Source organism: Penicillium roqueforti, assembly GCF_015533775.1.
Source record: "Penicillium roqueforti strain LCP96 04111 chromosome Unknown scaffold_13, whole genome shotgun sequence".
Classification (NCBI taxonomy): Eukaryota; Fungi; Ascomycota; class Eurotiomycetes; order Eurotiales; family Aspergillaceae; genus Penicillium; species Penicillium roqueforti.
Window position 1 is genome coordinate 67,886 of NW_024067577.1, and position 23,435 is coordinate 91,320.

At 49.3% G+C, this 23,435-nt stretch overlaps 6 protein-coding genes across 6 annotated transcripts; 5 read left to right on the top strand and 1 right to left on the bottom strand.

The window, feature by feature from the left end:
- LCP9604111_5427 (uncharacterized protein) lies at nt 1-2,152 on the top strand (the record flags this gene model as incomplete). Its single annotated transcript, XM_039073236.1, has 2 exons — nt 1-1,831; nt 1,899-2,152. The coding sequence occupies 2 exons, from the start codon at nt 1-3 to the stop codon at nt 2,150-2,152; spliced, it is 2,085 nt and encodes a 694-aa protein (XP_038928389.1).
- An 8,219-nt stretch (nt 2,153-10,371) lies between these two features.
- On the top strand, nt 10,372-12,774 carry LCP9604111_5428 (uncharacterized protein; the record flags this gene model as incomplete). The annotated part of the gene is made up of 3 exons (XM_039073237.1): nt 10,372-10,434; nt 11,402-11,567; nt 11,693-12,774. The coding sequence occupies 3 exons, from the start codon at nt 10,372-10,374 to the stop codon at nt 12,772-12,774; spliced, it is 1,311 nt and encodes a 436-aa protein (XP_038928390.1).
- Nucleotides 12,775-13,179: 405 nt separating this feature from the next.
- LCP9604111_5429 (uncharacterized protein) lies at nt 13,180-14,186 on the top strand (the record flags this gene model as incomplete). The annotated part of the gene is made up of 2 exons (XM_039073238.1): nt 13,180-13,840; nt 14,017-14,186. 2 exons carry the CDS (start codon nt 13,180-13,182, stop codon nt 14,184-14,186), a joined length of 831 nt encoding a protein of 276 aa, XP_038928391.1.
- A 757-nt stretch (nt 14,187-14,943) lies between these two features.
- Nucleotides 14,944-16,855, top strand: bgt3 (uncharacterized protein; the record flags this gene model as incomplete). Its single annotated transcript, XM_039073240.1, has 2 exons — nt 14,944-16,658; nt 16,711-16,855. The coding sequence occupies 2 exons, from the start codon at nt 14,944-14,946 to the stop codon at nt 16,853-16,855; spliced, it is 1,860 nt and encodes a 619-aa protein (XP_038928392.1).
- Nucleotides 16,856-18,453: 1,598 nt separating this feature from the next.
- On the bottom strand, nt 18,454-19,438 carry LCP9604111_5431 (SRR1 family protein; the record flags this gene model as incomplete). Its single annotated transcript, XM_039073241.1, has 2 exons — nt 18,454-18,812; nt 18,913-19,438. The coding sequence occupies 2 exons, from the start codon at nt 19,436-19,438 to the stop codon at nt 18,454-18,456; spliced, it is 885 nt and encodes a 294-aa protein (XP_038928393.1).
- Nucleotides 19,439-20,157: 719 nt separating this feature from the next.
- Nucleotides 20,158-21,002, top strand: LCP9604111_5432 (copper acquisition factor BIM1-like domain-containing protein; the record flags this gene model as incomplete). Its single annotated transcript, XM_039073242.1, has 3 exons — nt 20,158-20,374; nt 20,429-20,742; nt 20,796-21,002. The coding sequence occupies 3 exons, from the start codon at nt 20,158-20,160 to the stop codon at nt 21,000-21,002; spliced, it is 738 nt and encodes a 245-aa protein (XP_038928394.1).
- Nucleotides 21,003-23,435: the final 2,433 nt, after the last annotated feature.

Genomic DNA, 23,435 nt, shown 5'->3' on the forward strand with positions numbered 1-23,435 from the left:
ATGTCGAGTCGCTACCGGAATCTATCTCCCAGCCGAGACCGACACTCCCTGATTGAACCCATGAGAGCGTCAACCGGAATGGTAGAACTAAACTCCTTCTACGACCCTTATGATGCACCCAGGCGCTCCGACTACGACTACCCGTCCGATACTGGATACTCCAGTGCTTTGGGGTACCGGTCAGGGCGACCATCGAAACTCGAAGCTTACCAAATATCCTCCCATCGAGTTCTTGACCCGAGTGCGTCCACCAAAAAACGTACCGAATACAGCATCCAACCCCGCAATAGGCACAGAAGCAATACAGCAACGACAGCGGACTACCATACACCAGTTCGTCTGGCCGTACCTTCCGCATCTGTTCAACATATCTCGCCGGTGCGCCACTCAATTCAGCGCCGTAGCCCGAGTCCTCTGGCTACAGATTCCGGCCATCACATAGTCTCGGCTTCCCCTCGGAACCCCGCACATCGCCGGATCTATAGCACCGACTATGCGAGCGACACGGGCTATATGGATCTACGGAATGATCCCAGACCTAGGACTGATCATAGTGGTCATCAACACCGTGTCCATCCGCCTCGTGCAGTACGCCAGCCAGCGTACGATGGGCTAAGGAAAGGTGATGACATCGATGACTTTGATGCCTATTCATACACCAACGCTCGTGAGCAATTCGACCGGGACTACCCGGTCAAGCCCCGTCATCGCGGGCCGAGATACTCGCCCGATCGGCCGCTCAGTTACACTGGCGTGGAAGAAAGCCCTCAGGGGAAATCGCGGAAAGACCGTCACCGTGGCCCACCCCCGACATCCTGGGGCCTTGACAAGCTCGGGCGTGAACGGCCGCGAAGCTCAACACACGGCAAGGATAATCGGGACCCGCACAGATCGAAGGATGGATTTCATGATCAAGCCCTGGTCGCCGTACCTCAAGACTCTGATAGCGAATACCCTTCTCGTCACGAGGAGCGGCGCCGTCGTGTCCACAGAGCACGCCACGTGAACGATCGGGAGCACCACTATCCAGAAGACCACCATCTCAAGCCACATGATGTCGGCACGGTCGCTAATGTAGGACTTGGGACAGCGGCCTTAGGAGGCGCATACTCCGACTTGTCGGACTACGAACCGCATCGTTCGTCGCGGCGGAAGCACAGACGCTCGCACGGTGGCCATGATGCCGTCCAGCCCCCATCGCGGGAGCTGGTAGCAGCAGTTCCAGCCGATGAAAGAACCAAGCAAGCCTACCTGGACCCTGCCGATGCCCATCGCCACGGTCGATCGCGGCGATCCTCCAGCCGGCGGGCGCACAGCAATGACGCCGGGACATCGGACGAAGACCTGCAAAACTACAGGCGTGAGCCCGCACGTCGCACGCACAGCAGCACCGACACTGAAAGCGACCGGGACCGCTCGCGCCATAGAGACCGAGACCACTCCCGCGGGCACCGCTCTCGCTCCCGCCGCACGTTGGAGAATGGCAACGAGCACATGGCCAAAGATGACCCCAGAAGACTTATTGCTGTTGATCCACCTGCTCCAAAGGAGCCAGAGGGTCCTCCCAAAGGAATTCTCAAGCCTCCGCGCCCGGCATTCCCAGAGGAACCCAATCCGGTGAGGGAGGGGGTCGCTCCCCTCAAAGATGCTCACAAGCAGGGGATCCCGCCAGGAGCTCGCTGGACGAAGATCGACCGACGGCTCGTGAATCCCGAGGCATTACAAATGGGCAATGAGCGGTTCGAGGAGCGGTCGGATTATGTGATTGTGTTGAGGGTTTTGAGCAAGGAGGAGATCCAGCTGTATGCTGTGAAGACACAGGAGATCAGAGGTAAGTTACGCTGCTGTGTATATCCTGAAATCACATTTGAAGTAGAATACTCACCATTATTGCATAGATACCCGACACAAGGAACAGCTGCGCGAGAGACGCAAGTCCAGAGATGAGCATCAACGCCACGGCCGCCGAGGCGACGAGTCCTCCAGCGACGACGAGGACGAGGGCGAGGAAGAGCCCTGGAAGCAGCTCGAAGCAGCCCCTGCACCATCCGCACAGAATATGTCCTTGCCGTCGCGCCCACGCGCGTCGACCAACTCAATGCAGGAGGCTGAAAGGCCTCGGGTGAACAATTCGTCTGCTGCACCGGCATAGGAAAATCTTTCGATAGCTCGGGATTTGCATATCCTTCGCAAGGCCTGGGACTAGAACCTAGTCCGTTGAGACCAAAATGGCGTTCGCGAAGTGTACAGGGGCGAGGAATTCGTTTGTTTTCATGTTGGCTTTAACAAATGCACCTATCCTTCTGGGACGAAGACCATGCGACAAGCCCCTGCAGGCAAAAGCAAGTACCCGTCCAATTTACGCGCCACCCACTGTACTCCGTACAAACGCATCTCAGACTCGAGTCGTCTCTTTCCTCTTCCAGGTTATTTCAACTTACACCGCCTCCACAACCATCAATGACTGCATTGTATGCACTCCGTACGCACCTGTCATATTGGTTGACAGGACGCCCAAGATCAACAACGCCTGCGTATGCAGCCCAACACGCCGCTGGGTTCTCTCCGATCCAATCAGGCCCCCATCTTCCATTCCGGAACCCAACGATGATCAATCGCTAGGCACCGACGCCCGCATCTATAGTCATCTATTGGACTGAATACAACGAACAATAGTCTGGCGTCGAGTCGTGCGGCTCGGACGGATCGCCGTGTCCTTCCCTTTTCTTTCGTCTTCTGTGTCACTCACATATTCCTGGATCAGTCCATACAGTGGGGTCTGCAGATGTAGTCATATCATTACATTATCTCGAGGAAGAGAAGATAACTAGTATAGTTGAAGCTAGGCTTCTCTACTTCTGAATATTTACTTCTTTCGTTGGTTGGTATGTGCAGAGAGCACAAGAGCGCTAAGGAAATACAAGCCAAGCGCCCTTTCTCAAAGCGCAGGAGGGGGAAATGTCAAGCAAAAAGCAAATAAGAGCCACACCTGCGAATGCAATTGTGTGAAGATGCAATGTTTTCTTTTTTTCCTTTTTTTTCTTTTTTTCTTTCTCTTTCATTTTCTACATTTGAAGTAGTGTCTGTCTACCATTCCACCAGGGATCATCCAACAGCGTCTAAATCCAAACCCTTCCTATTGCATGTCTGATCGTCGAAAAAGAAAACAAACTACTAGTCCCAGTGAGGAAACAGACAGAAAAGCAGAAGTAAAATGGGGAGGCATTTACTCCCTAGATTATCGTAGTTGCATAGGGGCTGCAGGTTCTAGGCATACGCCACTAGCAAAGATTTAGGCTCTTGTCGGATTTCACCGACGCTCTTCTGGTGATAGCGGGGATATCGATTGGTTATTAGCATTATAATGAAGCATAAAATCGCACATCTAACTACAGACTTCTTAACGGGTTCATACTGTGCGGGAGTATCCGGAGTAAAGCAAATACTTCCAAGTTCATACTGTACCTTGTACATATTTAGTCAAGATTATATGTTGTAAACAATATTAAATGAATTACCCCTCCCATGTTTGTTCGAGGTCGTCCCACCTACTTCCCCTTGCTGTAGTTGCAATTTGCCCAGTGAATAGTAATAGAACAGTAAGAGCAGAATATAGGGATGGACGTATGGAGTACTCCGTACTAAGGGTTACAATCCTTAGTACTACAGGTATGTACGCATTGCATCCTAGCATCGATGACTGTATTAGTGTTGGTTAAGTACTCATAGCCTTTTCATTCCGTATAGCGTACACGAGCGCCTGCCCAAACGGTTATAGCAAAGTTAATGGATATTGGATCACGTCGGAGACATTCTCATCACATCGGTGTCAAAGTCGCCGAGATTATGGGTGGTATACAAAGTATATGTCTGTAGTATGCGTCATTTAGTATGCCTCATGTAAACAACAACTAAAGGCCAAGGCTAAAGCTAAGAAGCATTGTACATAGTATGTCGTATAGCGTCATTGCTATGCTGCATACTGGAGTATACGATTCACGGTATACGATGTAGTTTCCATTGCCGTGCAAGCGGTCTGTGGATGTAAAATCACATCCGATTCGAGGAACCGAGATCTATCGAGGTAACCAACCGCCCGAGCGTTGACTGAATGGACGAGCCATCTAGCGCGAGTCATGGGTGTGGCGAGGGGTGGGGGAAACGGGATCTCACTTGGATGAAGCGAACTCTGGGTAATAGCGTATGATATATGATAGCTAAGCTACCGAGTCTTGGTCGATCTCGATATGAATCAAATCAAGGAAGATGGAGAGCTGGTTTGGCTCAGAGCTTGACTGGCGGGAAGGATCTTGTTATTACAATCAATTGCTTTATTGTCCATATACAGTGCTTACCTCCGTCTTGAAGATGAAACCTAAAGGAACTTGCTGATCCCTAACACGATCTCCTAACGTCACGACGCGATTTTTAATTTCTAATCCTATCCTTGTTTTTTTTTTTTCGATTACTCCGCAACTCCGTATTCCATATGGAGTATCTCCGGACTGAGTATGATATCAGTCCAATCGTTAACTAACTAGTTACTTTAGTAGAAATTTTTTATATTGCATTGACGCCTTCGTCTTCAACATAGTACAAAAATCAAGATTGGCTGACTAGGTGTAAGTGCAACCATCCCGAACTCGTCCAAGATCGTCGTGGCACATGGGGGCAAAAAAGTAAAAAGCAAATATAAACGCGCTCACTTGACCCCCCTACCTCCGCCTCCGCCTCTCGACATCTTGACACATCTGACCTTGACCCCCGATTGTGTCATTGGATTATCAATGCGGCCGGGGAGAAGGACTGAATTAGTTGCGATCTACTCTGGACCCCCGGCAGTGATCCAGTGCTTATCACCAACGGAGTATACCTGGGCTTATTATAGGAGGAAAAGAACAAATTCGTTTTCGGGTTACTATCATTGCCTGGGGCTCTGACGTTAGATACGTGGGATATCTACGATCAGCGATTGAATGTTGCATTGCGTAGACAGTTCTGTTCATTCGGTGTGATTTCCAGGCATAGGACCGGTGTGTGTATGTATGGTAATTATCATCGCCATCTCTGCACAGCCTCCGGGATTTCCGTGTCTTTTCACTGATAGTAAAAAATTTCAATTTTTGGCATTTTCCCACGCACTCCCAGCCTCAAGATAGCACAGGGAGAGATCTGAAACAATTCGCTCCGGCCACGCGACGGGTTACCGCGCCCACATGCAGGTTTAACACATCCCTCCACATGGGATGGCTCACAAAGATTTAGTTTGCGGTGAGAACTAACTTTTGGGTATTTTGGCTTTTGCTTATGGTTCGGCTAGAAACTGTTTCGAAAGATATATGTGAGAGACGGACTGAAACTGATATATTAACTATGACCACATATTGCAGTCGGAACCGGAATTGTGAAATACGGAATATGGATGTATTTACCACCTTTGCCCGTTGCATTTCCATTGGACGCAAATGATACAATCGCTACACCAAATCCGATCAGGGCCCCCGGGTTACGATTCCCCGATTGCCCCCAGCGGCTTTTGGCGGCTGGGGCCGGAGAACGGAGTAGGCCGGTGTGATAACCTTCAACTTATGCCGGACTTGCCTACACAAAAGTCAGAGACGCGAGACAGCTCGGCTAAAAATAATAATAAATACCTCATCCCACGTTCTAAGCTCTATTCTTCGGATCCGGATGGTGGGGCCGTTAAACGATCCATCGACTACTGAGGTAGTATGTATGTCGCGTCTACGGTGGATGCTTGAGATAATAGTGCGAAGTACGGAGTACAGGTACACAATATACAATAATCTACAGTGGGAACGAGGTCGTAGAGAGCCAATGCAACATATTCGAGTTGTGCATTCTTTTGGACTTTTGGAGGGGGGGTTATCATTTCCTCTTCTCGGCGCTCATCCCGCTTGGTCCGAAGGGGGGGCCATATCCGTCTTAGGGCGATCCGATCCGGAGTGCGGAGAATGTTTTATTCTTTTTATTCTTTTATTTTTATTCTCATTGACTATAAGGAAGGAAAGGAAAAAAGATATAAGCATTAATTATAGGCTGATTCTTCAAGGGTATAAAGACGTTACAAGCCCTGGGGCAGATCATTGCAGATTAAGCAGACTAAGCAGGGTGGTCAATATGCGCATAGATGGAAGACCGGGGTGTGCCAACTTTAATTTGGCAGTTGAATCCCGGTCGAAAAAGGAGAAAGCCTTTAGCCTGGGCACCTCGGCATCTGGACATCGATGGATCCACGCAGCCAAACGTAACCATGGGCGCCCGCCAAGCGGCTAAGACTATCAAGACTTGAAGCTGACTCCCTGGCTCGCCGCTCCGTCCAGCTCAACCCGCGATCTACTAGATTGTGGCTTGTCGCCCCTCAATTGCCCCATGTCTATTGGTGTACCCATGTTTCCATTTCCATGCTCGGCCGAGCGTTGATATTGAGTAACCGGACATACCGGTATCGAAATCTTCCCGGTTTCCGATCAGGACGTATCTCCCCGGAATTCGGAATGGCTGGTTCATACAGGAAAATTTCAAATTTGAGCTAGCTGGAGGTAGGTCTGGAGGTGAAGGGAGACAGCTCGTCTGCATTGCTGTAGCTGCAAGAAGCAAGGGTTACACCTGGCCAACGTGGACGTCCGGAGTCTGCTTCTTCAAACTTGGTTTTGCATGATCATTCTATCATTCTTGTCGATCAAAAGAATCGAGCAATTAAGTAAAAGATCACGGATGACTCGTGCCGTATTTCTATCTCCGGGTTTCTAGCCCGGCGGATGAATAAAACCTTCGTACAGAGGAAATACCTGCTCTATCTATTTCCAGCAGGCCCATGGGTGTCGGCGCTAGATGGCGCGTTTGAACTATGATATGCACATACTATCCACAGACAGCAGTAGCTCGAGTCAGTGTGCTGCTTAGTTCAAGCCCCTTGATGACAAAGTGCCTGCAAACCCCGGGCCCAGTTTCCTCTTGCTGGATCGGGTTTAGGGCGTAGGTCTCCCGCATAAGAGATGACAATCTCACATACAAACGGTGTTACTCTCTCGCCTTCGCACAGGCCACCTGGGGTCTTTGCTTTGTCTATCCGAACATGACGTACTCTCCCATGGATCGGCAAGCGATCGAGACCGACGGAGACCGGCGAGAAACGAAATTGAATCCACACTTTAGCGAGGTTCCTACCCGTCTCGACAAATAGGGAGCTTCGCCATTTAAAAGAGCTAACAATGCTCTGGACCACTCCCAGTCGATAGTCGATCCGGGGCGGTAGTGGCACAGTTTAGAGCAAAAAGGGGCCAGGATTGTCGGTTGATCCGCCCAGGGGTTTGCCCTGTGGTTCGTCCCCGATAGCGTCCCCGGTCAGCCCCAGCCACTTGGCGAGTGACACCGTGTGTAACAGGTAGTGTCAGGTGGCTGGTTAAGCTCGTCTCATGTTTGGTTTGAATTGAGATATTGAGGAATAGGAGAAATAAAAATAAAAGTAGTAGATCTAAACAGTACCTCATGCCATATCCAAGCCTGCATAGACCATGTGGGTCAGCACAATTTCCTTGAAGCTTGGAGACTCCAAAATTACCGTGTGGGACTGCGGGTACGGCTTAACGGAAGACCGCGGGATCATCGATCACAGCCCACGCCAATAGCAGGCCGCTGGTGGAAATGGGCACCGTTTCTTAGCCCTAAAAAATGAGAAAAGAAAGGGGCGCAACCGTGCACAGGATTTTAGCTCCAACCTTCAGGGCTGAGTCCTTGAGTTCCTGAGAGATTAGGTGTGTCTCGAACACTCAATCCCCATACTTCGATCCATTGAGCAGGATGCTATTGGTTCTAACCCTGGTTTTTCCGTGTCTTTATTGTATAGCTGAATGGACCACCTACGGGCTATCCCGATTCTGGTAGCACTCTCAAAGGAGTATAGACAGGTTTGAATTTTCTTTTCTTGCCTTTTCTTTTGGATTTTTATTATTGTGCATTGCCCAGTAAACCTCCGAGGTTGGATTTCTGTACGCCCATCATTTCACCTTCATGCAAAGTCACTGCGCAACAATCGACACGATGCTTTCCCCTTTCTGTTGATCAAATCAACGCACATTGTAGACTTGCATACGGAGTACTCCGTACTCCGAAGGTGAGAGCCTCATGGGCCAGTTACCCGCCCCTTGGTCATGGGAGAACACAAATGAAAAGACAAACTCAAATCCTCGATATCAAACTTAACATCCATTGTTACCATGGACGGTTACCGTTATTAACTCCGAGGACGCCCAATAACCTCCGAGAATCGTCCTTGAGCACTCGTGCCGGGAGGTCTCCACCCCCGAGGTATTCCGTACAAAGAAGGGTACAAATGACAAGGGTAGCAGAGTATAAAAAATAATTAAACCTAAGAGCCACCTTATAGAAAACGGGTGCCTAGGCATTAATTTAGCGTTTCGGCCATTTCACATGAAGCACAGGGGCCAAAAACCAAAATGCTTGAAAGGATTTGTATGTTGTAGTGACATGCATCGGCCGGTGTCAGAGACCGGAGAAAATTGGGAGAAGGTTAAGGCTTGCATCTATCTTTTCTTTCTTTTTTTTTCTTTTCTCCCTCTCTGCGCTTTTGATTTAATCTTTTTCTTGAACCACAGCTGATTAAAAATTGCCAAGGTTGACTAAGATGCCACTAGAGAAGTTTCGGGATAGAGCGAACCCGGGTGCTGGCCCGCATTGTGAATCTCAACTCGATTGGCTATTATTACGACGGAACGATGGCTCTTCTAGCGTTAGCGTCCAAAAGAGGGACTCGATCGTGCGTCGTTCTGGGATGGGTATATCAGAGGGAGGTTTTTTTTTATAAATCTCTGTCAAGCAGCGTGGCCGACTCCGTTCGGAGAACTAGTTCGTGAGATCGACAGGGTTACACTCCCACGAACTCAGCCCAGAGAGAGAGAAAATACTAAATGGGCGCCGTTAGGCTGTTTCGAGTTTATTTGGATGGAGAGCTGAGTTTTCTCTTTAGACAATTGGGCCGTGGAAAGAAGCAGCTGAGAGGTCGGTGTAACTTACTAGTACGCGTCTTTAAAAGAAGGAAATTGATTTCCTTTTTTTATTCATTCATTTACTCTTTTCACGTATTATTCCGCCGATCTTCGATATACTCCGACGAGAATTTCTCAGCCCAAGCCGTACCTGAAACTGGCCTCTGCACGATCCGAGAGCAACGTCAACTAGCTTTCTTTTTTAGCCTCGAGTCCATCCTGAGGTCCACACTTCAATCTGCATGGGTCAAGTACATATTCTAGACTTTGTGGTGGGTCGATGATATTCGATTTAACGTCAGGGCAAACGGATGGGTAACTTGTATGTTGAAGTACTTGTACAATGTGTACAACGTCGACAGTCAAATTGGCCTTGTATATACGGAATAAGTTATAGTAGAGAGGAAGGAAAAAGCTCTCTTCCTTCTATTATTCTAGAGGCTACGGAGTATAGAGAGTCTATAGGATATCTCCCTGACAATCACCATCCACCTGAATCTCAGGCCTCAAGAGTGATCTTATTTACACTTTGCAACATATAAAATCAATTACATACCCCAATGGACGTATCACGATCGCTCCATCGGATCCGAGCAGTCCAAGCCGTTGCAAATCCCCTGGCCCTAACTCTGTATAGATTCACTCCCCACTGGAAAGCATGCCGTAGCACATCCTTTCCCCACTTGCACGTCTCTTTGTCTGCACATCATCCCCAAGCGTCTATCTCTCGATTTCTCTCTTTGATCTCGGCTAGCCTGATGACACATTTAATTTCCAAGAGGCTCGGATGTTTACCGGACTCGAGGCAACCTCCTGCATCCATCCTGGTCATTATTACACCTTTCCCGCTAGTTACCAGATCCTGATACGCTTTGCTCTTGGACGTCTTCCTTTTTTTTTCTAAATTGGTTTTCCTTATTGGGCTTTTATTCTTTTTTTGCATTTCTCCATTTTCCTCTTTCTTTCCTTTTTTTTCCTTTTTTCTTTCTTTCTTCGTTTCTTTTTCTCTCTTTTTCCCAAGGCCCTTTTATTCGAGCTCGAGGTTTGTCTTCGAAAGGAGTAAGATGAGAATGGAGATGGGTGCAGCTAGATAAACGACCCTGGACCCTCCACTTGCCTTCACATTGACACGGTCCCCTGAACCCCAGTCACCTAGTGTGTCGCGCAGCTTTCTGTTTAGCCTCAGTTCGGGATCGCCCGCGTGGTTCTTACATTTTTAATTTTTCTTTTCCACTTTCTCCCAAAAGGCACCCCATCCCAGTTCTTTCTTCTCCATCTTGTACTCTTTTCCAAGTTTGCAAGATTCTGTCCTGGGCCGTGAGAGAGGTCGTTCATGACCGGCATGGTACAGCCCGACCTTGGTCCTCCAGCGACGAAGTACAAGGAAGATTCGATTGATGATCCCGTGAGTATCATTTCTATTGGTATCTTTTTCCTTTCCAGTTCCCGTCTACCCTATAGATTTTTTTGTGAGATCTTTCCTACTTCAATATCATTCCTATCTTTCTTGGTCATTTATATGTGGTTGCCAGCTCTATGTCCAGTGGGGTTATCTCTTCTCTCGACTATCTCTCTTCCGTCAACCTGGATCTTGTGGGAGCACCATGGTCAATACCCCAACCAGACAGCCTTCAACTCAGGATGCCAAAACTGATCGATTTGGGGCCTGTTGGCCATGACCTAAGGAGTTTGTCCCGTTTATATCTCTTCTGGACCCACGAAAGCCCTGCTCTGACTAGAGCCTCACTACGAAGAAAATGTTTCAATTGAGAGGAGCAACGGAAAACAATGCCCAAAGTCCGTGTATCTGCATGATCCAGCTTCGAGTGCTGTGTCCCCCGGAAGAAAAAAGAAAAAGAAACTCCCACTCGTGATATCAAGGACACACCAACGCTACACAGATCCATGCTATTCTTTAGTTCTGGACGGACTATCCCGGCTATACCCTGGCGCAATTGTTACGCACCTAAGGCTAGCCCTGTTCGAGGATTTCCATTGATCTGGGGCCCAACCCAACCCCCCACCTCTATGATGAGATTCTGCATACCTGCAAGATTCAAATTCCCACGCTAGACCGGAGGGGTCATATGCTGATGTCACTCTGGATACGTCTGGTCGTGTTTACAAGTTTCCTTTCTTTCTTTCCTACGTCCATGTTCTCAGCTTGTAGCACCGTGCATTTTTTGGCTCGAATCTTGCTTGTCGTATCTTTCTGGCATCCTTTCGGGGCTGGCTATCAAAGTTCCAGTCACTGATGTGTATTTCTGCTACAGCTTCGACACGGCAACTCTGGGCGTTCGGGTTCTCAACAGCCTCAATCTCGATCAAATCTAGCTCAACCACAGAAGCAAGGCCCTGCCTCGCCTGTTCAGCCCTCTCGCTCTCTTCCGCCTACCACATATCCTCCCCCACCCCATCAATTAGGAAACGAAGTTCTCCATCATAATCACTACGGACCGCCTCCTCAAGAGTCGCCCTACTACACCACCCATTCTTCCTATACATCGACCCCGGCGTCGGCACATTACCCTTCTAGTGGTAAGCCAGTTCTTTTTAGCAGTGGGAAATCGTTGCGTTGAGAAGTGACGCACCTGTGCTTGGCTTTCTGACGCCCTTGGCCCATTTAATTCTTATTAAAGACATCAACTAATCTTTAGGATTAGGGCCACCTGACCTCATGGCCTCTACCGCTCAAATGCAGAGACCTTATCCCTCTATCTACCACACCCCTCAATCAAGCTCACCAGCCTCGGTAGCTTCTCAGTCACATGAACAACATGGCCGCAACATGTACTCGTCACCCCAGATGCCGCCACAGATGTTTGGCTATCCTCCATACTCGCCCATGAACCCAGTTCAGCCCCCATACGGGGCCCACCATTCTCCCCAACAGCATCCTACAACACAGCCATTGATGATGCCTCCTCAGAAAGCTCCATCCCAAGGGCCACCACACCAATCCCCCCACCTCCCTACGTCCGGCATGTCCAGCAGCCCCATCATGAAACTCGATACCTCCCACCCCAGTTCTTCAAAGCAATCGATGCTGAACCCTCCCCACACGGCAACCAGCAGCCACCACATGTCTGCTAGTAATCCCCACGCAACCCCATCACTAGGCGGCAGCACCTCCAGCGCAGCACCAGGCCCCATCCCAGCCACTACCCCACTGGTCGTGCGACAAGACAGCAACGGCGTGCAGTGGATCGCCTTTGAATATTCCCGAGACCGGGTGAAAACGGAATACACCATCCGCTGTGACGTGGAATCCGTCATCGTGGACACGCTCACGCAAGAATTCAAAACCGAGAACTGCGTGTACCCGCGGGCCTGCTGCAGTAAAGACCAGTATCGCGGGAACCGACTGGTCTACGAGACAGAATGCAACGCTGTCGGCTGGGCGTTGGCCGAGTTGAATCCCGCGCTGAGGGGAAAGCGTGGATTGATCCAGCGTGCTGTCGATAGCTGGCGCAACAGCAATCAGGACCCGAGACTGCGCAGCAGACGGGTTCGCCGTATGGCTAAGATTAATCGAAGACAGTCGGTTCCCGCCCAGTCTCATATGCCGCAGCAAGGCCCGGTTGGTCCATCTGGTCCGCCTGGTCCGGGCATGAATGCTATGCCGGCTCCTGTTCCCCGTCCGAATTTGGGTCCTATGTCGATGGGCCCGCCGCAGATGCATCATCATCATCAACCTGATGGTAATCCTAATGAGGAAGTTAGCGGTATGTTTCACCACATGTGATGTACTTTGTGCTTTCGGTGTTTTCCTTTCTTTTTTAATTTTCAATAGCGGCGGCTCACTCCCGTATTCTCTTCTGGGGCTTTTTTTGGACCGGGTCTATGTGTGTATGTGTATATGGGGAGTTTTGTGTCTTGTCAGGTCCCATCTGTGTGTGTGAGGATTGTCAACGGTTGTATGAGATGTGTACTCTCTCTTGTATCCCTGCCTGGTCCGCCTGTGTTCTTATATGTTCTATTCCATACCCTGTTCAACTTCACTACTTTGTCACCTTTTATCATTTGACACCGCGCTTCTTGTGCTTTGGCTCTTCTTTTCTTGGAACTGAACCTCTTCCCCGACATGGTTGTACAGCGTAGGCTAATTATCCCAACACCCATAGGCACAGAATACCCAGGCCACCGAAGCATGGACACACGCCTCCCACAGCCCTCAATTCCCGACCTCCGCCCCGTCCACATCTTCCACGACACCCCAACAACCCTAACCCCAAGCGGCAGCTCCAGTGGCCCCTCTATGCCCCCTCTACTGCGCGACAACAACCTCACCTCACTAAGCCGCCACACCATCGCCACCGCTGCCCGCATCGGCTCAACCAACCACGACATCGACGAGCAAGGCCCAACCAACGAAGATCTCTTCAGCCACCTCCCAGACGGCAAACGCCGCAAATTCATCCTAGTCGATGACCCGCAGCGCGGCTGCCGCGTCCGCGTCAAGGTCGTCCTGGACAAAGTCAACATGGACGAGATCCCAGACTCCTACCGCGAGTCCAACGCCGTCTATCCGCGCACCTACTTCCCGATCCAGATGCGCGACGAGAACCGTGTGATCCCCGCCAAGCGATTCTTTCGCGATGACGCCGAGCAGGCGGATGACCCCGAATCATCGACTGTGGGTCGCACGACCGTGCCCGCGCCGTCGCTCGACGCCGACGCTGAAATTGACGTGCCGAAGATCTCCCGCAGAAAACACCACAAGGAGTTGATGCTTAATGACCTCGGCTACCGTATGAGCTGGAGTCAGAGCCGTGTGTTTGCGGGACGGATCTTATTCTTGCAGCGATCGTGTGAGTGTCTACGTCTATTTGTTTTTTTTTTTTTTTTCTAGTTTTCGTCTTTTAATTCCCATTGGGGGATTTCTATTTTCGACATCCACACGTGCTTGTGATCAATCCATGGATTTGATCTGACGACGACTGAGACATGTGAGACATATGAGACACCGCTAACCGTTTGCGAATAGTGGATGCCTACCGTGATAAAATGCGAAGTAGTATGATCGCTGCGGGCCAGGACGCCACGGATATCCCGGATCATTTCGATACTCGTCGGGGCAAGCGACGGTTCCTGGAGCGTGGGTGTCGGGAGTCGGAGAATTCTGCACAGCGGAGTGCGGAGGAGGTTGAAGGGTGACGAGATGATTTCTAATATTTTCATTTTTCTTCTTTTTTTATTAGTTCTGTGTTTTTTCTGCCTTTTTTTGGTTTGTTTATATCGTTTCCGGCCGAGGTATGCGACAAGGGCGTTGACGGTTTGCGGAAAAACAGCCAAATTCCAAAAACAGGCAAAAGGGAGATATGATTGATATGATCTGGATATGCCTCAGATGATACCACGACTTTGATTCACGTTGAATGAGACATGTGTGTTTATATAGAGAAATGAGTTGACAGTTGACAGTGTTGACACTGACGTTGGCCGAAGATAAAAATAGCAACGCAAGGGACTCACATCCACTGTAATCCACATGGGACCCTGGAAGACCCTGGAAAAGAACCCTGCGATGATGGAATGTATACTCTGTAACCACGTTCACGTCAACGGGGAGAATAGAAAGACGAATCATAGCAATATAATAAAATAAGTATTCCATAGCCCTGGAATTCTCATTCAGCGTGGTAAATCGAAGCTTTCCCCGTTGTCCCGGCCAACGCCTTTATTTATCCCGACCTTTGTACTCTCGACTTCGTCTCTTCTCTCTACATTTCTTGTTTATTGTCTTTTTGGAGAGATTCGAAATCCCTTGGTGTGAATTCGGCGGAATTCAGCTGCATTCAGTCTAAATTTCTGCCTTGGCACCTTCCCTGCATTTTTCTCCGTTCGCGGGATTCCTTCACCCTCAGTTCTTTATTATTCAAAGTCCGGTCCACCCGGACACTTCTCCTTCCAAATGTCAGACTCAGACACCCCACTACCTCCAACCCATCGTTATAACCACGCCTCTCGTGAGAACCAAACCATCACACCCGGCATGGACAATCTCGGTCCCAGCTCGCCGGGCGGTGGCATCAGCGGCATCGCCCTAGGAATCGCCAATACACACAGTCGCCAAAGCGGCATCGACGCATCTCGCGGCATAGACGACGGCTTCACTGGCCCCGCCGAGCGCGAGTATCACACAACCGGCTCAGACACACCCTACGTGCCCTCACCTTATGCCGGCCCGGACTCGTTTCCTGCCGAACACCACGCATTAAATATGGCGAGAGGCGGCGCGCTGGCCTCGCCCGCTTTGCAGACGCCCAGTCAGTCGTCGGTGCAGCTGAGCGATCCCGCACACAGCCCGTACCCATACCCCCCGACTTATTCGGGCATCACTGATGGGCCCTATCAGCGACATTCAACCGCGTACAGCAATGGTGAGATGACGAATATTAACCCCGATGAGATCGTCGATGATGGCGATGAGGACTTTGGGCCCCCGCGGAGTCGAGCTGCGCCTGCTGCTGCGGGTGCCGCTGGTGGCGCCGCGACTGGTGGCATTCTGACTGGATTGTTTGGGCGAGAGAAGAATGTTGATGTTGCGTATGACTCGGTTCCTGGTGGTGGGGTGGAGAGCGGAGGAGCCTCGGGGAGATCACAGAGTAACGGAATAGACGGGCGCAAGAAGATGGGCTGGATTGTTGGTCTTGTTCTTGGGTTTGTGATTCTGGGTGCCATCATCGGTGGTGCGGTGGGCGGTACAATTGGCAGCCATCATCACGCGAACCAGTCGAAGGTTGCTGCCGGTAGTTCAGACACTGCTACCGGTGATGTGAAGACCAATGGGGACCTTGGCAAGGATTCCGCTGAGATCAAGGCCTTGATGAACAACACCAATCTCCACAAGGTCTTCCCTGGAATGGACTACACACCGTGGGGCGTGCAGTATCCGGACTGTTTGAAATGGCCTCCGTCGCAGAATAATATCACCCGTGACATGGCTGTCCTGTCGCAGTTGACTAATACAGTGCGTCTTTACGGTACGGACTGCAATCAGACTGAAATGGTTCTTCATGCCATTGATCGCCTCGAGCTGAAGGATATCAAACTTTGGCTCGGCGTCTGGATTGACTCGAACACCACCACGACTCAACGCCAGATCACGCACCTCTACAAGCTCTTGGACGACACCAAAGACACATCCATCTATAAGGGTATCATTGTCGGCAACGAAGCCCTCTTCCGTGCCGGCTCTAGCAAGCAGTCTGCCGAGACGACCTTGATCTCGTATATCAGAAACGTCACAAAGGAGGTCAAGAAGCGCAACCTGGATCTATTGATTGCCACCTCCGACCTTGGTGATAACTGGAATGCTGAGTTAGTGGAGGAGGTGGATGTCGTCATGTCCAACGTCCATCCCTTCTTCGCCGGTGTCAACGTCGATGTTGCTGCTGCGTGGACATGGGATTTCTGGCAGACCCACGATGTGGACTTGACCAAGGGCACGAACAAAACGCAGGTCATTTCAGAGGTCGGATGGCCCAGTGGCGGCGGCAAAGACTGCGGTGATAGCTCGGTCTGCGACGACGACACGCCTGGTTCTGTCGCCAGCATCGAGAACATGAACACTTTCATGGCCGACTGGATCTGCCCGGCGCTGGAAAACGGAACTGATTATTTCTGGTATGTCTTGCTCACTGTCCATTGGTCTATTCAAATTACTAACACTCTACAGGTTCGAGGCATTCGACGAACCATGGAAAATCCAGTTCAACACGCCCGGGAAGGAATGGGAGGATAAATGGGGTCTGATGGACTCGGCACGCAAGCTCAAGACAGGTATCAAGATCCCAGACTGCGATGGCAAGACGGCCTCGTAACGTGCTGTCCGATCCAGCCCTGGCTCTCTTATGGAATCATGATCACGAAATGTTCTCTTATCTGCATAAGTATTGTGTTCTTAGTCTGAATTGTTTTCTGCTCACTGGCGTTTGTCTTTCTCTGATACCATTCATCACAAGGGAACCCTCGAACATCTCACCTCTCATCCTCACACCTTTCCTCGATTTTCACCTTTTCCACTTCGAATCAAAATCTCGGGGGTTCCCTTCCTGGCGGTCCATCATCCTTCCTTCCTGTCTTTTTTTCATCTGCAGTCTTTACCAATTGCTACTCTTCTTCGAGCCATGCTTGATTCTACCTTGCATATCTTCTTTGGTGCTGTCCATTCCTTTCATTCCCATTTATGAGGATGGTCTTCGACCCATGTTTTCGGTGGAAATTTGTCTTCATGGGATATTCACAGGGGTCATTTGCGCTTGTGTTTGCCCGCCTAGCTCCATGTATATCATATACCAGCTCCCCTCGGCCTCCGTGTACATATTAGGTCAATTCATCAATCTCGGTTTACCTGGAATTACCTGTAAAAAATATCATATCCACTTGCTTTCTTCATTGATCATTCTCTTCTTTTCCTGCAAGGAAGCCCTCAGGTATTATTGTACAGAATATAGGAATAAGACAATAGAAGTGGAACATAAGGTCTATAAATGAATAAAGAGGGCAGACTGACTATTCAGAATAACTAGGATAGAAAGTGCCTACCTATTGGCTAGCACTTCTGCAAATGCTGCGAACAACAAACCCCTCACTTAGCTAGCAAACAATTTGGTAAATAAGAGAAAGAATAAACAAAAGAACAAAGAAAGAAACATATATGTGCTGAGGATCTGTAGAGTCAATGCAGAGCGTAACAAACAAGACAATAATAGAAGTAGATTCATAAGTAGGAAGGAACCTCGAGAAAGAAAAAGTCCTCAGAAAGATCTTCAGATAACAGAGAGCTATCTCGGTTTAAAGGTTCCAAAAATTAGAACGGAGATGAGAACAGAAATCCTTTTGTTAAGCTCCTGACGGACAATAGAGAACTCGGAAAAGTACGGTCTGTATCCGCAGAGATCAGACGGAGGGTTTCCGCCGTAACATGCTTCGTGCCCTTAGACCAGGACCGAAGCCCCAGCCTCGTTTCAGCCTTAGATGAGCCGCGGCAAAGTTCCTATCAGAGTCTTCAGGATTTCCCTTCACTGGACAACAGCAGACGTATATTTCCGAATCTGAAGCTGAAGAAAGTTCAAAAAATTGAAAGGGTACTCAACAGGAACACGATGTGCAATGTGGACTGGAGTGGTGTGGAGAAGAAAGCAAGAAGAAAAGAGAGGGGGGGGGGGGGTTTATACCTCCCCGGTGGCTTGAGGAAATTTGGGAATTGGGGTTGGTGACGATTTTTGACCGAAAGGGAAGGCACCTGATCAGGACGGTACGTGGAACGTGGGTACTTCGACTAGTGGGAAGGTGCAAACGGGTAGGAAGATCATGATATTTAACTCCAGAAATACACCAACGCCAATCCAATGCATACCAATTCTATAACCTCATGCATCTTTCATGAACCAAAATGCCCAAAACACTAATACACATATCATTCTGCACCAACGACCTCCTCGACCCAATAGAGCCTCGTATTCCAAAACGCATGCTCAAGTGCTTCAAACACCGGCAAACAATACGACTCAGCCCCATCCACATAGCCTTGTAGTACACCACCAGAGTCCGCATGCTCGAGCGGGCCACCGAACAACAACCACGGCTTCGACGGCAGCAGCAATTCAAGATGTTTGCGTTCTGCGCCGGGACAGAAGAGCAGTGTGTTTGCTGTGATATGCGAGAAGGCCTCTGGGTGTTTGATGACATTTATGTTCAGGGCTGCGAGGAGGGATTCGTCTAATGTGTTGAAGACAGGGTCTTGTGCGTAGACTTTTATATCCGAGGAGGTGGTGCCTGTGCTGTGGTTAGCGTGGGATACTGTAAACGTAAATGGAGACAGTCAAAGCAAAGAAGAAGACCAGAAGTGGACCATCCAAAGGATCGGGAAACGGACAAGCAACTTGATCCTTAATACTCGCCAGGGCAGCAAGTTGATAAAGCGACACGGAGCGCCGATCAACCCATCCATCACGCAAGAACCCACTCGGGCTCCCAAGCCCAATACAGACAACGGCGTCAACAGGGCAACGGGCTGGGATGGAAGAAGGAGCAGTATCAGCATCAGATGAAGAAGAGGCTTTTTCTCCCGCCCTCCTCAGCCGTTCATCCAAAACGCCCGTCAACTTAGTCCAACTCTCCGAACCCTCCCAGCGCTCACGATGAGTTCGAAACTGCGCCTGCAGCTCATTTAGCGTGAGTCGACCCGGTGCCTCTGCGGGAGTCAGGACGGGTTCTTCAGGCTGGTCAGAGGAGATCCCAGTCCCGGATTCTTTGACTGCTGTTGTGCCTCGCGGGCGTGTGCGCATTACGCGCCGCACGTTTCCGCCGCTCGCGACATGGGTCCAGCCGTCGTCGTCGGTCACTTGGGTTCGTTTTTGGGTTGGGCGTTTCGGTCGGGAAGGGTGGGATGTATGGGGCATATTTTTATATAAGTATACTTATATAAATAATGTGGATTTTGGACGAATTGGGATATTGTATAGGGTTGGATTTATTGAAGCTTTTTTTTGGAGATGCGGGGGAAATGCTTGGCAGGACTCCAACAGGCTTAGTAAGTAGACTGGCCCCGAGAAGTTACTCCGTACTGAGGGTGAGATAGAACTACATATTCGGGTGAAATAGTGAAATGCTTTGCAGGAAAAAGTCCAACAATCCAGAACTTAACCTATGGGCGCACTCAGCCACTCTGTAAGCGCTCAAGTTGTTTCCCCGAACGTTAGCGTCCCCCTCGGCGCTTCCACCGCTGGTCGCTCAGCAAATCATCATGCAGTATTCACCCTTTGAGTGATGGCACTTGCAGCGGATTGTGATGATCCCAGGCTACCCCTGCTCTTCGTCACTCCTCGAGCCAGTCATAGATGCCTCGCCATGCAGTCTCGGTCACATCTGCCTTCCAGGGTTTTGACTCGTCCGCCCAGTGAAGGCCAGTCAGTACCCCTCAAAAAGACCACTTAGCCCTCGAAAATCATGTTTTGGTCTTGGTCTTGGAGTTTCTATGATTTTGGTGTCCATTTACTATTACCGTTGCCCTCCCTATTATCTGCTTTTATTCTGCGATCGGAGAAATCGAGTCTGAGTCTCGGCGACAGCTGAATAATTCCTCAACTCGTGCAACTTGTCACCGTCGCTGTATCTCACCATGAATTTCACACAATCCATCTCGCGATGGGCTTCCGTCCTACTCCTGCTGTGCTTGGGTCTGGCGCACGCCCATACCGTCATTACTTACCCTGGCTATCGCGGAAACAATCTCCACACCAACGGCACCATCGAGCAAGCTAACGGTCTTGGTGTTGCCTACGATGCGAAGAATGGCTCATACATCTACCCATACGGCATGGAGTGGATTTATCCATGTAAGCAAGACCTATCTACCCGTCTAGATATCAATCACTGACTCGTTTTTCAAGGCGGTGGTATGCCCAGGTCGACCAACCGAACTAAGTGGCCCGTCAGCGGCGGTGCTGTCGCCTTCCAGCCGGGCTGGTTCCCAGGCCATGCCACTGCCCTGATCTACGTCAATCTCGGCTTCGGCGAAATCCCGGAAAATATGAGCCACCCCGTCGTCCCGCCCTTCCTCATCGTCGGCCCGACCAACAATCCTTACCCCGGGACTGTGTGTCTGCCACAGGTGCCTCTGCCGGCCAATATCACCGTCAGCCCGGGTGACTACGCCACAATCCAGCTGGTTGAGACGGCCAAGCACGGCGCTTCTCTATTCAATGTATGTTCCAGTCCCCTCGTTCCGACCCGGCAATCAATATACTGACTTTCTAGTGCGTGGACATTGAGTTCGCAGAAGATGGCGATGCGTCTGTGGAGACGGTCACTCGCGACAATTGCTTCAATTCGTCCGATATCAGCTTCGAGTACATGTACACCACCAGTTCCATTGGTTCGGGTGCGGCGATGCTACATCCGAAACTGTCGGCTGCGGCTGTCGTCCCGCTTTTGCTGGCTGTTGCCTTTGGCGTCTACATGTAGATATGTCGGGCTTTCTTTATCGCATTTTCGCGCGCTCCTTGTTTTGTCCTTCTTTGCGCCATACCCCTGGTTTTCATTGGTCTCTGACGCTTCGACATCGGTGTTGACTACATGTCCATGTCTTTCTGGAATGGACTATATAATTGATGTTCTGGGTATTCTGGCGTTGACTGGTGTCTTGACTCTTTCTTTAATTCTACTGAACGAATATACTTGTCCAATTTGTTGACGAATTTGTGGAGTAGGCACTTATTCATTCAGGTGACGCAATCCCAATTCCAAGGCTGAGTTTTGAGATGACTTGACCTCACCATGCCGACATTGACTCATATGATGTACCTCCCCTTGACGAAAACTAACGTTATTGATTCACCCCATCCAGGCCTATCTTTCCTTTTGATTTCAATCTCTCGAGACATTCAAGATGTCCACAGCCCCATATTTATACGGAGAACCACTCCAAAAGGCTTTACCTAGAAAAATCCGGAGATATCGCCTCACTTCAAAAACACCGAATATTCCTCTGGTTGAACGTATACCAAAACTCAAACCGTGCTGATATGATGGGCTATTACGGACGGAACTTGCACTTCGAGAGAACACTCAACGCGAGATGGCTTTGAGAGAGAATATCGAGGGACTCCTCAGGGCACCTACCACTCCCAAGCTAGCGACTCGCATCCAGGTTCAGTACTTGCAGATCAAGATTTCAGATCTTTCCAAGGAATATTGGAGGTTAGGACGGGAGTGGTGGAAGATTAGAACTTCGTTTATGGATGGCCCGTTGAAGGAATCGATTATTGACGCGCGCAACCAAAATGGTATATGCATGGTGTGCTTTGCGACGATTGTGCTGGGAGGGGAGGTTGCTGTGTCAGAGACTGCGGATGCTGCTATCGTCGCGGTGGGAAACAGTTTTCGGTTGGCCATTGCACAGTGGAATGTTCCTGCTGTGAGAAGGATCGGGGTTTCAAACTCGACAAAAAAAGAAAAACCTCGGTTTCGGGAGGATTTCAAGACTGGCGGCCCTTCTTATTTTCGAATCAGGGATGCTGCTTTACTTGGGCTGATGAATGGTAGCTGGAAGAACCCGTCGGATCATATTCGAGATTTACCACCGAAATATATGTCGTGAAATTGAAAAAGAATATATATGTTTGCTCAATACTCCGTACTCTGAATCTCCTTTGAGAAATGTCCCTTGGAAAGGAAGCTTATGGTGGGTGTTGGTTGACAGTCTGGACCTTCCCGATTAGGACCGACGTACATATGTAGTGTTCTTTAATTGTTCATTCCCCGCCACCCTCGACAGTATTAAACTCGTACCTTAAAAAAACCTATATTCCTCAACAATCACAATATGTGGGTGGTTTGAAATAGAGCGAAAAAAAACGACCACTATGAGATTCGAACTCACAATCTCCCGATGACACTATAAACTAGGAGTCGGGTGCCTTAACCATTAGGCCAAGCGGCCATCCGTCCTTTTGGATCCACACCTATTTATCATATTGTTGGAGGCCTAGGTGGTGTTAAATAAATCCCGGCCCTTACATTGTTATTACACGTCGGATTTCTTTAATTCTGACACTTCTACTTTAATTTTAAACGGGTATGAACTATAGATTGGTTCGTTATATTGAGTTTGAAATCCCAATACTCATACTAACATCTTATAGGCTGTTTCATGAGGGATTAGAGTATTCCTGTCTGAGGAGTCAGAGCCTGACATTTTTCTAGTCTTAAATTAGCAGAACGAACGCTATTCTTTTCTTCTCGGAATGTCATATACTAGGTACAGATTTAAAATGAGACCGAAAGGACTCTAGAAAGACATATAAAGCATATATTTCGCAACTAATCATGTCGATCTAAGGTGTAGCTAAAGAATGAGGGAACATAATCTCTTCATAGTGTCATAGCTGGAAGGACAAGTAGCTATAAAAGTACCTCCAGGAGCAAGAATAACAGTACGGAGTAGACATGACGGGCTTATCACTCTATAATGTAGCTTCTATCTAATCATTTCATACTCTTCGGTGATATACGTGAATGTTGCGGCGACCAGGAGAAGTAGTTCAGAGCTACCAACAGGGACACTTAATAAGAAGCAGAGAGCTAAGTTAGGCAATGGATGAATTTATTTAGAAGATTCATAACTACATTATGACTAGACACTCAGACATTCTGTAGCCATCGCCCACGTGATGACCCTACTCTGCTTAACTCTCATATAAATTCTTAACATATTTCCATATTGGCTTGTCTAAGTTAGCTCTCGTTTTTCAATCAATACTTGGAACAATCGACTGATGCCTCATCAAATCACGTGGGTTGTTGTAACGTGAAGTTCTTTCCTTGGACGACATCGCTTCTTGTCATCCGACACCGTCACCTAACCAACACCATATCAAATCAGTACCTGCACCACGC